General features: G+C 40.6%; 1 protein-coding gene across 3 annotated transcripts in view; it reads right to left on the reverse strand.

Moving 5' to 3' along the window:
• Nucleotides 1–13,338, reverse strand: part of SDK1 (sidekick cell adhesion molecule 1) — a 417,626-nt gene that overhangs the window by 107,394 nt on the left and 296,894 nt on the right. For all 3 annotated transcript variants that reach the window (XM_075104852.1, XM_075104851.1, XM_075104853.1), the window contains 2 exons: nt 11,240–11,421; nt 3,030–3,145 (listed from right to left, as the gene is read on the reverse strand). In XM_075104852.1, coding sequence (XP_074960953.1) covers nt 3,030–3,145; nt 11,240–11,421 — 298 coding nt within the window. The remainder of the gene's footprint in view (nt 1–3,029; nt 3,146–11,239; nt 11,422–13,338) is intronic.

Consider the following 13,338-nt stretch of genomic DNA (forward strand, 5'->3'; position numbering starts at 1 on the left):
ACTCCTGAAGATATTTTCATGCATTTAAAGCAGCATGCCTGTCAGATGTGCTCAGTTCTTCCAGGTTTCATTCATCTCAGTGGATCTTCTGGGTGATTGATATTTTGTAGAGTGGAGTACCTTATGTGTAAGGTACCTAAATGAGGACTTAAAAAATTCATTTTTGGCAAATGATTTTGAAATTTTAAAACAGTTTTTGAAGTTGCCTTAACGGCTTAGGGGTCTAAAGCTTTAAAGCGCTTATGAAATTTTTATTTTGTCCAGAAATCCTAACCTTGTCTCTAACACCAGCACGTTAAAATTCTAGGCCTTGCTCAGTATCTGTGTAAATTGTGCTACTTGTATTGATTTCAGGCTCATAAACATGAATAGATGCCTGAAATTAATGAGCCATATTTGACACATTTAGCCAAAGTCTACAGTTTCTGATAATCAGGCAGCACACTTAGAGGACTATAAGGAGTAATTCTGTTAGGAATATTTCATATTTGAAAAGGTACACTTTACAACTTCTTGAAATGCAAATAAATTTCAAAGAAAAGATAAAAATGGAAACCGGTTGACGGAATAGTAGGTTTTATTTTCTTTTCTAAATCACCTTTGTGGATTACAGTTGGCATTTATAACTTTGGAGGACTGAACTTCTCATTTTTTGAGTACGTTTCATTGCACAGTCTTCAGAAAACGTGCAGAAAATAAAGGTGAACAATTCCGTCAGTTAAAGAAAAAAAAAGATTATTTAATCCTTCAGAAAAGCAAAGGCCTAATTTTGACTACTGGTAATTTATAAATCACACAAAAAACTAGCAAAAGTAACTGACAAAAATGTTCTTGCACAGTCTCTGTACTGCAACTCACAATCCCTATGAGAAACAGGAATGATAAAGCTGTTGTAATCTCCCACAATCAAAGAAACCCAAGGAAAGAGAAGTTTTGATCATTTCAAAAGTTTTCACTGACCACTGACAGATACAAGTTATGATTTCAGTTATTTTATCCCATTGCTAAAGAAACTGAAACATAAATTAGAAGTAGGTATGCGATGAGACTAAGGATCTTTAGACTGAAACTCTTTTTGAGTAAAATAAAGTATAAAAATCTGAAATACGACTTTTGCAAATCCGACTGAGCTCACCATGCTTGGACTTGCACCAGAAAATTATAGTGCACTGCAGTCCACTGAGCCCAGAAAGTGCTTTTATTCTCCAGAGTCTGAACAGAAGCCAAGTACTACTTCTGTACTGAGGTTTCAGGATATATTCTTGCAGCCCTGTCAGTCACCTAGTCTTGAGAGCTGATTGTATCTCTGGGAAAAACAGACATTACCATCTACATGTATATAATACTTCAACAGCAGGATTCTGAAACCATCACTGGTTTTTATGAGAAATATATACATGGGAAAAATACTAAAACTCCCATGCACAGCTCAGTCTCAGTTTCTCTATCACTTTGAGAAATTCTTAGAGAAGGATCAGGTCTTCCAATGCTTCTAAAATCCACCTACAACCCCTCAATTCACAGCTTGTCTCCTCAACCACACACCCTTCTCAGCTCACCCGACATTCCCTTGCCCAACACCTACATCAACCTTCCTCCTCCCTGCTCATAGAAGATACCTGTCCTCCCTTTTCCTGCTCTGTGATTCCCACAGGATTTCTCTTTGTTCTTTCCATGTTTTTAAACCCTTCATTTATTATGCCCCTACTGCTGAACTGTTGAAAGAGTTTTTATTAAGCAGTCCTTCGTGGGAGACAGGAATAAGCCACTCCAGCTACCTTCTTAGCATACACTCCACTGGCCAAAGTACCAACAAGTGCTCTGTTAAGCACTCTCTACTCTGCGTACTGTAATAGATATTGCCAGTTGCCCCATCAACAGGGACTTATCATGCTAACTTCGTGTCATCAAGCACGATTAATAAATTTTACATTCTTACATCTCCCAATTCATCACAGTGGGAAAGTTAAGATAAATATTTAGTGTGATGTCTTGGTTCTTAATGAAATGAATGGGAATTTTGCACTAGAGTAAATAGAAATCTGAAGGTTGATTTTCAGTGGCACGACGACATATCTCCTGTGCTGACTTTCCAAACTGTTTGACACTGAACTGTTTTTTGGCTTTGGAAACCCCCCAGGTAAATGACAAAGACATTAAGATATCTAGCCTATAACATATTGGCTTTTCAGAACTTACATAAATTAGTAAATGTTAGGAGCAACAACCGCTCACTTATCATACAATCATTGAAAGTCCTGAGCTGGAAGGGACCCACAAGGACCATCGAGCCCAGCTCCTGTCCCTGCACAGGACAGCCCCAAATTCACACCGTGTCTCTGAGGGCCTTGTCCAAGTGCTTCTGGAATATCACCAGGCTGGTGCCGTGATGCCTCCCTGGGGAGCCTGTTCCAGGGCTCCACCACCCTCTGGGGGAAGAGCCTTTTCCTAATATCCAGCCTAACCCTCCCCTGGCACATCTCCCTGCCATTCCCTCGGGGCCTGGCGTTGGGCACCAGAGAGAAGAGACCAACACCTTCCCCTTGGGAGGGAGCTGCAGAGCGCCATGAGGCTGCCCTCGGCCTCCTCTTCTCCAGGCTGAACAACCCAAGGGAGTTCAGCTGCTCCTTGTCCGGTTTCCCCTCTAAACCCTCCCCCAGCTCCGTGGCCTCCTCTGGACACTCTTTGGTAGCTTTATACCCCCAATGTCCTGTGGCGCCCAACGCTGCCCACAGCGCTCGGGGTGAGGCTGCCCCAGCGTGGAGCAGAGCGGGACAAACCCCCCCTCGCCCGGCTGCGATGCAGGGCTCGATGCACCCCAGGGCACGGTTGGCCCTCTGGGCTGCCAGGGCTCACTGTCGGCTCTTGTGTGAGCCAACTTTTCACCATTTTACTCATTTGAGATACCCCTGAAAATATACAGTCACTTTGGAGATTCAGAGATTATTAGGTTCAACTTCTAATTGTTCTGTACCAGGACTGTTAAGGCAAACATTATTTGAAGTTACAGAAATCCTGTTTCTACTTACCTTGTATCCTTGGTTAATACCGTTGATGAACTGTTGGGGTGGAGGGTTCCAGAGGAACTGGATGGTTGTGGAGTTCACTGCTTCCACTTGCACATTCTGCGGCGGAGCTGTAGGCACTGATCCCAGTCAGCAGAGAGGGAAACAAAATAAAAGAGCGGAGGAGGGATGAGGGGACAAACGAGAAAAGCTATTCACTGCCACTGACGGGTGACAAAGCAATAACAACCTTGAAAAAGGATGCACTTCTTGTGAAATGGTAACCAGCAATGATTTGGAAAGAAGGGTAATTGGGTTAATTTCTCATTCTGCATTAGAGATTCTTTCAAGGTGAGGGGATGAAGTGATTTCTGAAGCTTATTGTTCCACAGATGAGTTTCTCAAAGACTTGAGACAGAAGCTAGATAATGATAGGCGAACACATCTCTTTCAATTATCCATGACTGCAGAGAGAATGAAGTTTCAGAAGGAATTTCTTGAGTCTTTTAATACTGCACAATTCCCCAGATCAGACAAGCAAACATGAAGTTCGCACAATTAAAACTCTAATTGTGAATTATAATCTGGTGACAGCATCTGTTTATTATTTACTGCTGCTTAAAGAATTGGGACCAGTCATATCACATGCAATAAAGATTTTTCTTGGGAATTGGAGATGTTCTCGTTTTGTCTTGATATGTTATTCATTCATGTATACTGAATTGGTTATATATATTTGGAACCAATACATCCTCTAATCTACTAAAAGTTGCATAAACATTTTATGCCAAGTATTTAATTAGACAGATGTTTTCTCAATACAAAAGAGAGCATGGAACATAAAGGCATACTGCCTTCAAACAACAAAAAATAACACCTGAATATTTTTCCATTTAATATAATGTCTCTTTAAATACCTTCCAAGCAATTTCTTCAAATTATTGCTTTCGGATGTAATTTCTATAGTTCTCAGAGGAAAGTCTACGGGTCTATTTTTTTGAAATTACCTACCTTTGGGTAAGTTTAAGAAAACAACTGCTTTTGAGTATTAAAAAAATGGACTAACACCCTTTGAATCCTAGAAAATAAGTTTAAGAAATCTTCAAAAATATTACTATTGACAGCCATGTGCATTTGTATTCTACAAAAGAGGAACTATCCACAAGTGGTTTTGAAGACTGGAAAGCTTTGTTCCTTCTGCGTCCAAGGGGAAATTTCTACCAAAACCCAATGACCTATGCTCCTAAGAAGTATCCACAATTCCCACTGAGAAATGGTGGTTTGTTCCATACTTTTCAAAAACAGGTCACAGACTTTTAAAGCTTCAGAGTACTTTTGGAAGATGAGTCTTTGTATGGAGAAGAAATCAAGACGTGAAGTTCAAAAATGTAAAAATGCCCCCTTTTCCACCAAAAGCTATGTTTGTTTGAAAGAGACATAAAGGGGCATTCTTCTCAACTCGTGTACAAGCTATAGCGAGACCACAGCCAACAGAGCTAGGACACTGAACGCTTATCAAAGACATCCACAACCCAGAAACATCAAGACAGAAAAATGGAGAAATGCTCAAAGATGTCAGGTTTGAAATGACAAGAACATCCACTTTCATGCTGTGTCACACCAAAACTCCCTGATGTCTACCATGGCTTGAAAATTCAGCTGCACCTTTTTTTTAACCTCAGAAACTGCACGTTACTCAATTTTCTTGCCCTAATTTAAAACCTGATGTCACAATTTATGAACTATGCATAATTATTGAGTTCTAAACCCAGAATTTATCTGTTACTACTCTAAATTTTTTGTTAGAATCTGGGTTCTACTTCCTGCCATGTATCATAATTCCCTGTAATGCTTTTGGAAGGTTATAATGTTTTTTTAATGACCTGCAGACATCATGAAGTTTGTGTCGTTCAGAGATTCACCAAATCATCCTGATAGAAAGTCATATATATTAAAGTCACTCTACAGTCACAACGAGCTGCTTTGGCTACATTCCCCTACTAAATGTATTTTTTTCTTATTCATGTTCTTTGATTAAACTGTTTATTATGAGAGCCACAAGACGTTTTTCAATCTGCTTTTGTGTGCAATACTTCACATAATTAACTGTTAACGTGAATAAGTTTTTTTTTTAAAAATTAAAATTGTTACTTTCTTGCATATTTGCATGTTCAGATGTTGTAACTGCCAGAGATTTGTTATTGCAGAAGAAAATTGCATTAGAAGCCTCAACGTAGTTTGTTATCAGAAGCCACCTGGATATCATTGATAGATTAATCTCCTTCTGTCAGGAAGGCTGGATCAGCTGAGCATCATCCGCTCCACTCATTCCTCTTCCTTCTGCCGAACTGCTACGTTACATCTCTATTTGTATGTGTTAGGGTGATTTTGTAACACAATTATTGTACAGAAAAATCTAGACGTAACCCACGTGCTGCCCACTGACAGCCACACTTGTAGAAATGCAGAACTTGGGCAGTGGTAGGAAGAGTCTATTTTTCCCAGAGCATAAGAAACACACAGAGGTGACCTGAGAGTTCCCCGTACAGGCACTCCCAGCAGGCCACCCACTGCCTTTATCATTTTCCTGAAACACCAATTAGCATGCACATGCTGCTTCATGGCTGTGGGCATTTTCTTTAGTGGAGGATCCCACGGATGCTGTTCAATGAATAACAGATTTCCAGATTTCCAGATTTCAATATCACAAGGATTTTATTCTAAGGGTCTGATGAGTCTTTAATATAAAAAAATTGCAGTATTTTGAATTAAGAGAAGAAAAAAACCTGCATCAGCAAGCTCCATGTTTCTATTTGCAGTCCTTACAGTCCTCAAGAAAGCTCAGGCAAGCACTTGAGGACAGGTTTATGACAGTTTTAGAAGTGTTGATAACCAAATGAATTAGTTATTTCTTTTAGAAAGGGAAATATTTTTCTTTCATTAGGAGATAATTTCCTGAAAGAAGAAACCATCATCACACAAAGTACCCGCTACAAAAAGAAAAATGGCAAAAATTATGAACAGAAAACATAAAACCTTCAGAATGTTGGAAATCATGATTTGTATATTACAATTCTTCTTTGGACATCTTTATTGAAAAACCAACATCTGCATCTCAATGACTGCATTTAAAGGACGGAAAGAATGCGGTCCATCTGATATGCATAAGCTTAATTATACTGCAGAAGATAGAATACATTTTTATATCTTTAATCAGTAAAATATCCACATGATAATCTCAAATCTACTTCAAAGTGCCCGTGTAAGTTCTCCTTTTATGTCCTGATATTAAAGACTTCCCTCATATCTGAACAGTTTTGGATTTAAAAAAAGTAAAGAAGTTTGACACAAGCTAAAATCAGAATTGACCTCCTGGTCATTTCAAAACTCAAATACTTTTTGAAGATCATGGTTAGTAACTTACTGAAACTGCAACTGTCCACATAAAGGATTTTCTAATTTAGTGGTAGATGTCTATCCGCTTCCTACAAGTCTCTTGTTCTCAAGCAGTACAGAAGCTACCGATGTCAAATAGGTGTTTCAAGAGTAATCCCCGAGTATTTACATGCTCCGTTTTTAAACCTGTTCTTCATCATGTTTGCAAGTATTCCTAAACCATCTCACCATGGAAACCCATCTGGGAGTCATCTCGGAATTGCAGATCAAATTGGTCAGACAAAACCAACTGTTACCTTCTTCCCGATAAAGTTCACGCGGTTGGAAATCTGTTAAGAGCTCAGCCCCCGGGACTGCAAGGTAGTGCATGGCATTCTAAGTAAAAAAGGTCATGGAAGCACTCTAGATAAAAGCCATTAAAAAGGTTTCGCTGACGGGATAATTGAGGGAGGAGAAGGCATTAAGGTTAAGCATGTGTACATGTAATTATTCTGTCTCTAGCTATGTGCAAATAACATGTAAACCCCACAGAGATTCTGACAGCCAGACTACTGGTCTTAAATATAGATCTTCAACAGAGACTTGTAGAAAAGTCTCTTACTCCTCTGGAGCTCCTGACCTTTGAGGTGGCAGCTTCCATGTCTCAATAAGGCAGGCTCGGGGAACTGCAGGTTTTTCTCAATGTGAAGGTTTTGTTGTTCATTTAATGCGCTGGCTTGAGGTGCTAAACTGCACATCCCCAGTGGGAACAGCGGGGTGCGTCTGCCGCGGAAGCATGTGATTCCTCCAGTGAAGCCTGTTCCCCCACGCTCCCGGCTGACATCCTTTGCTACGAACTGCAGCAGGGACACAGAAAAAGCAGCCTCTGCAATCCTACACATGCCAATATTTGAAATTCAGTACTGTGAGATTTGGCACTAACTGTTGAGTTTGCGTCTTGCAGCTGGGAAATGCCTTCTTCCCTTCTTGCATGCCTCTCACAAGGATGAGATCTTACTTCTTTATGAAGAGCTGGCGGCCAGGGGCCTCACCGACACAACTGCTAATTTCAACCTTTGTGAAATAATTTAAAAAACACAAAAACAAACAAACAAAAACACCCCAGTCGATGGCAAATGACACCTAACAGTGATAAAAGTGAGATAAAAAAAATCCAGCCATTAGAACTCCAGCCTGCTTCTGAACAGGAGCAGCTGGGCCCAAAATGGCCAAGGATGCTCCAAGGCCATTGGTAGGTTCCCCAAAGGAAGTGAACAGGGAACTTTAAGATGTTTTTTTCCAAGAAAGCCTAAGGGAAAACTAAAGGAAATCTCTTTTCACTGAGATGAAACTGAATGGTTGCAGAGAACACTCCTTATTCTGAGATTCCTTTTTGAAGATTATTTCCTACATAAAATAGGAAGCTTTCAGTTAACGGAGTTTTCTCTAGCTCTTCTGTCTCAGTCTTATAAATTTCTCTGATTCACCTCCAGCTGCCTCAGGAAGAAACTACCTTGGACATGGCTGAACAGACTCACCTTGCCTTTATCCTTTTCTCTGCACCATCAAGACTCACTAGTCTGGTGGCTACCCCACTCTTATTCAGGAAGGGCCTTTTGCTCACACTTCCCTGCCCTTTCAAGGTGTCCATGCACAGCACAGAGGGGAAATAAAACAACACTGAACTTCATGTTGAGACCTACGAACTTGAGGACATAAGAGTGGCCTTTAGGATATGCATCAAAAGGAAGACAGAGCATTTAAAGTAGGAACAAAAGTGGGTTAACGTCAACGCAAAGAGCCTAACGAAAGCTATGTGTCTACTTATAAACCTTGCCTTGCCTAAATCTAAGGAGCGGTGGGAGTTTTTCGAAGAGAGAGGAGTTCAGAAGTATTCATGCTAGTGAAAGCTTCTGCTTTCTCAAATCAACCTGCAGGAAAGGGTAAATACGTCCAGTAGTACAGAGGAGAGACACCATCATCACCATCCAGAAAGACGTTTATAACCCAAAGCTATTCTTATATGGAAAGGTATTGGGAAACTTCAGTTTTTCATATGGCAACGAAAAGTCCTGCAAGACACTGTTTAAATAAGTAAAAATTGCCCGATGCAGAAGGCTGGCACAAATCCCTGTGAAAAGTAACATCAAAGTAAGGAACAGCTGGAGAAAGTCTGATGAAGAAAGACCTATATATACAGAGCATAAAAGGATTAGGCTGAATATCACTCTGAAAAGACTTTCAAGATTTAGAGACAGTCAAACTGTCTGACCCTAGTGCTAGGATGTTCAGTGCTCTGCCAGTAAGTCTTTCTGACATTTTATCTAACTGACATTATTTGCCAGTTTCTCTACAAGTTTAGACCTCTCAGCATCTTGCGAGTGTGGCTATGATCTGGAAGTTGGTGATTTTTGAAGAGCGTTGAGTAGCTGATTAGTTATCAGCAGCTAAAGCAATGCCAGAGGACTAATAAGGGATTAATAGACTAGGTTCTGGTATAAATCCACAGCTTATATGGCCAGTCAATATTCCCCATGACAAAGATGCCAATGTGCTGATCTGCTCCTGCCAATGGGTTGATGCGCTCCCAGTGTTCATTTCCTGCCAGGCTTTGACTGCACAGCACACTTGACTAATATGAGGTGTTTCAGGTATTTTTCATCTGCAGACAGACAGGCTCTTGCCAGCATAGCTCACATCATTTAATGCATGTCAGAAGAGAGGCGGCAGCGGTGGTAGCAGGAGAGGGGGATGGATGGGAGTCTGTGTGTCTGACATTTATCTCCGCTCATATTAAAATCAGAATATGATTTACAAGGCAGTTTTACACAGGGCTTTTTCTTACTCCTGCTGGTTTGGTTTAGGAAGGACATTCTGGAGCAAGAAACAGCCACTGGCTTTTCCTGTCATTTCCCAACTACAAGAAAGATTAAGGAGCAGAGTTTCAGAGCGTAGCACATTACATATGGAGACTTGATATTAACCCAGTTCCAAATGATACTGATACCAACCAGCCTCCCTTTTCAACCTTAAATGTAAAAAGGTTTCAACCACTTTTTAGAGCAGACAGTATGCCTTCGGTGATTTGCACAGAAACCCAGCAAGGCATTCATTAGGAGGTGGCAGCATCTGTGAAGTAGTTATTTACTGCTATTACTAAATACTGACATAAAATAAATAAATATCCAGTTTTTCTTCTGTGTCTACCCACCATTGAACGTTTAGGAACTACATAAAGACGAACAGGTCACTGCAGGTTGTCCTGCAGTCTAAACACTCTTGCTGATTAATATGAATGCAGGACTGACTACACTTAATTTGTAACAGAGGATTTATATCCTTATAAATGACAACAGACAGCCAATCAATAAAGGATGATAATAACAGCACATAATATCAAGGGAAATTAGAGTCAATTGCAGGGTTTAAGAAAACGAGCGTGAAGTCCAAACCTGAGTCTTAATAGATGGAAGGTTAAGGTGCTACGATAGCTTAAAATGTGCAAATAAACAAAGCAATCAATTACAAACATATTCACAAAAGAGATTCAAATTCTGTGTGCAAGCCAACTCTCCGCAAAGATCTGGTCTTTAGTAGGATACAAAACATTAATCCTGGCTGCACGGAGAAGACTTTAAAAAAGCATTTCAAGGTCTGCTATAAATACTTCTAGAAAGAGGTTGAGTGTGTCTAGACTCCTCTAAACCGTGAGACTTAACATGCCCTAAGACAAAACATAGATAGCTTCCTCCTTTAACTGCTGTGGTTAATTAGTGTTGCATATGAATAATCTTTTCTTAAAGATCTCCCTACACCTCAAACTGTATCTAATCATGTTATAATGTACGCCTAGTAACAATTAACAAACAACTACATATTCTTCACTGATCATAAATTAACTGATGTACCGTAAATCTGCAAGTTTTTAAAATAGTTTAATTGTTTTATGACCAATAAAATAGAGACCATGTACTACCCAGTGCTCAGAACCCAGCACAACCCCACAATTATGGGAATATATGAAAGCTTTAAGGGCCTGGTACTTAATTATCCTATGGATTTTTATACCAATCCAGAGGTGTAAACATGCCTTACACTGGTTGTAAAAAGTAATTACATATCCTTTTGTTGATATAATTTATACTCTTCTTAAAGCACTTACCAGAAAGGTGTGGAGGAGCCGTAGCATAAAAATCAGAGCTTTAAAAATCATTTTATCTTTCTCTTTGCAAATGTCTGCACCACTCCCAAAATTCTACAAACCACTCTTTCTCTACAGGCTGTATTTCTCTCCCTTTTTCTTTACAATTTATTCCATATTTCTAAAACAAGGTATTCTGTGACTATCAGAACTAATGCAGCTAGTTGACTCGGCTTTTGTCTCCTATATTGCATACGTGGCACGTTGCGTATCTTGACCATGATAAACCGAATTCCCTGCCATATTCTCTCTGACTCTCCTGGAAGAGTAACCTCAGCCCCTGCCTGTTTCACATCCTATAAATCCATTCCATGGGACCCCAGATCTCTTCACCATTTCTATTTATTACTGACGTTGGGGCTGGCTCTGACCTGCAAGTATGGTAACATGTCGTCACAAGGATCAACAAAAATAGATAGTGTTTGAGTTCACTCACAGCTTCTTCTACAACAGAGGCAGTAGCAGAGTTTCGTCTTGCCTGTACTTATGCATTTGAAATCTGTAGGTGTTTCTTACTCCAAGCTGTCTATCAAATTTGACTGAAATGACAATTCGCTTTAAAAGCTGTACAGTGGGACTGTCAGAGAGTGCATCTCCTCCTAAGGAAACTGTGCTATGAATTATAACTCTAAAGGATGTTCTGGTCCCATTTGCTCACCTCCTTGTAAAGTGTACTCTGTCACAGGTCTGCTGAACACTCCCAGCCCAGCCCCGTTGTAAGATGCCACCTGGATTTCATACTGGGTCCAAATGATCAGCTCTTTCACTAGGCAGTAGTTAATTTCTGCACTGGTGATGTTCTTATACTGGTATTCTCCAGGGAGGCCGGCCAGGCGATACCTACCACAGGGGAAGAAAATTTGCTAGTTAATTTGATAGTATCAACTACAGCAAAAATCCTGACTAGCAAAATATCCTCCTTTGTTAAAGGACACTACGCAAACTTTTACAGCAGAATTATACAAAGCATAATGAAAAACAATCAGAAAGAACAGACTAACTCCTGATAAGACCATATCATGTTTGACTGCTATAGTATTTATAATCTGATCTCACCGAGATTACATGCTCAGGCTAAACAAAATGAGTATTTTATCCTGTTTTACGGTTGCAGAAAAATTACAGCTTTTTAAATGTGGCTTGTCTAGTAAAAGCTGTGATTTAGTAGAAAAAATAGCCCAGATGTGATTTTTATCAGGATGCTGCTGTAAATCAGCTTGAGAAATGTTATTTTCCTTCTCCTCTGAAATCAGAAAAGGAAGAGCTCAGAGGACACTGACCTTCTAGAGACTCAGGCATTGCCATTTCTGGCTTCCACCAGATTTTACTTCACAGAAGGATTAAAATAAGGATAAAATACAGTTGAGACTGAAGGATTGGTTAAGCACTGGAATTCCAGAAGGGACATACCACATACGGATGAGTGGTAAACATCCTGACAAACTTTCTGCTGAGACATGGGAAGCTGAAACACTGAATATATTTTTTCCCATGTAAAAACTGTATGGAGGAAAACACAGCCCCTTTGATGTGTTTCTTTAGGCCAAGAAACTAAGGAGAAGAACTAAATTATAACAAACAAACCAACCTCACAAATCTGTGGATGTGAATAATACTGCTTGTTTTCCTTCCTTTAGGAAAATGGTACAATGGACGCTTACAACACGCTAATTCACAAACAAACAAACAGTGAGAAAACCAGGCCAAGTAAGGGGCACAAGGCGTTACTGTTCCATGAAAAAGACAAATATGGAAATATTTGTATTTTTATTCACCACACAGCTTTTATGCCCTCTTAATTCATCTTTTGCTTCACAGTAATCACCCAAAGCTTATTGACACAGAACAATTTCATTGACATCTCACAGTCTGATTTTAAATTCACCCAAGTTAAACCAGTGCAATTTCTACAACTCGACAATTTCCTGTATTTCAGCCACAGATTTTGTTCTAAGGTCTTCCTATAAAGACATCAGTTCTTAATCACTGACGACCCCTCTATTTTCTGCTGAGGAGCTGCTTGCCTGACCATATTTTGGCATACTTAATATTTATGTAATGCTACACTGGTGCGATTCCATTTATGAAATACAAATGGAAACACATCTGGAGTGCTGTGCCCAGTTTTGGGCCCCCCAGTTTAAGAAGGAGGTGGAACTCCTTGAGCACGTCCAGTGGAGAGCTGCCAAGATGATCAGGGGACTGGAGCATCTCCCTTATGAGGAAAGGCTGAGAGACCTGGGCTTGTTCGGCCTGGAGAAGAGAAGCCTGAGGGGGGATCTCATCGATGCCTATAAATATCTAAAGGGTGGGTGTCAGGAGGATGGGGCCGGGCTCTTTTCAGTGACGCCCAACGCCAGGCCAAGGGGCAACGGGCACAAGCTGGAACACGGGAAGTTCCACCTGAACATGAGGCCAAACCCCTTCCCTGTGCGGGTGCCAGAGCAGGGGCACAGGCTGCCCAGAGAGGCTGTGGGGTCCCTTCCCTGGAGACATTCACCCCCCGCCTGGACGCGGCCCTGTGCCCCTGCTCTGGGGGTGCCTGCTCCAGCAGGGGGTTGGATGGGGTGATCTCCAGAGGGCCCTTCCAACCCCCACCATTCTGTGATTCTGTGAAACAAAGAAGTATCAGCCCTCAGCTGAGTTTATTGAATGTCTTGGTATTTGCTACTTTATGCAATATGTACCTTTATCTTTCTTTTGTCTGCTGTGAAAGGTGTATACTTCCTGGCAAAGTCAATTCTTCGTGCAGCAATG

Source organism: Phalacrocorax aristotelis, chromosome 10 (genome assembly GCF_949628215.1).
Source record: "Phalacrocorax aristotelis chromosome 10, bGulAri2.1, whole genome shotgun sequence".
In the NCBI taxonomy this organism is placed as follows: domain Eukaryota; kingdom Metazoa; phylum Chordata; class Aves; order Suliformes; family Phalacrocoracidae; genus Phalacrocorax; species Phalacrocorax aristotelis.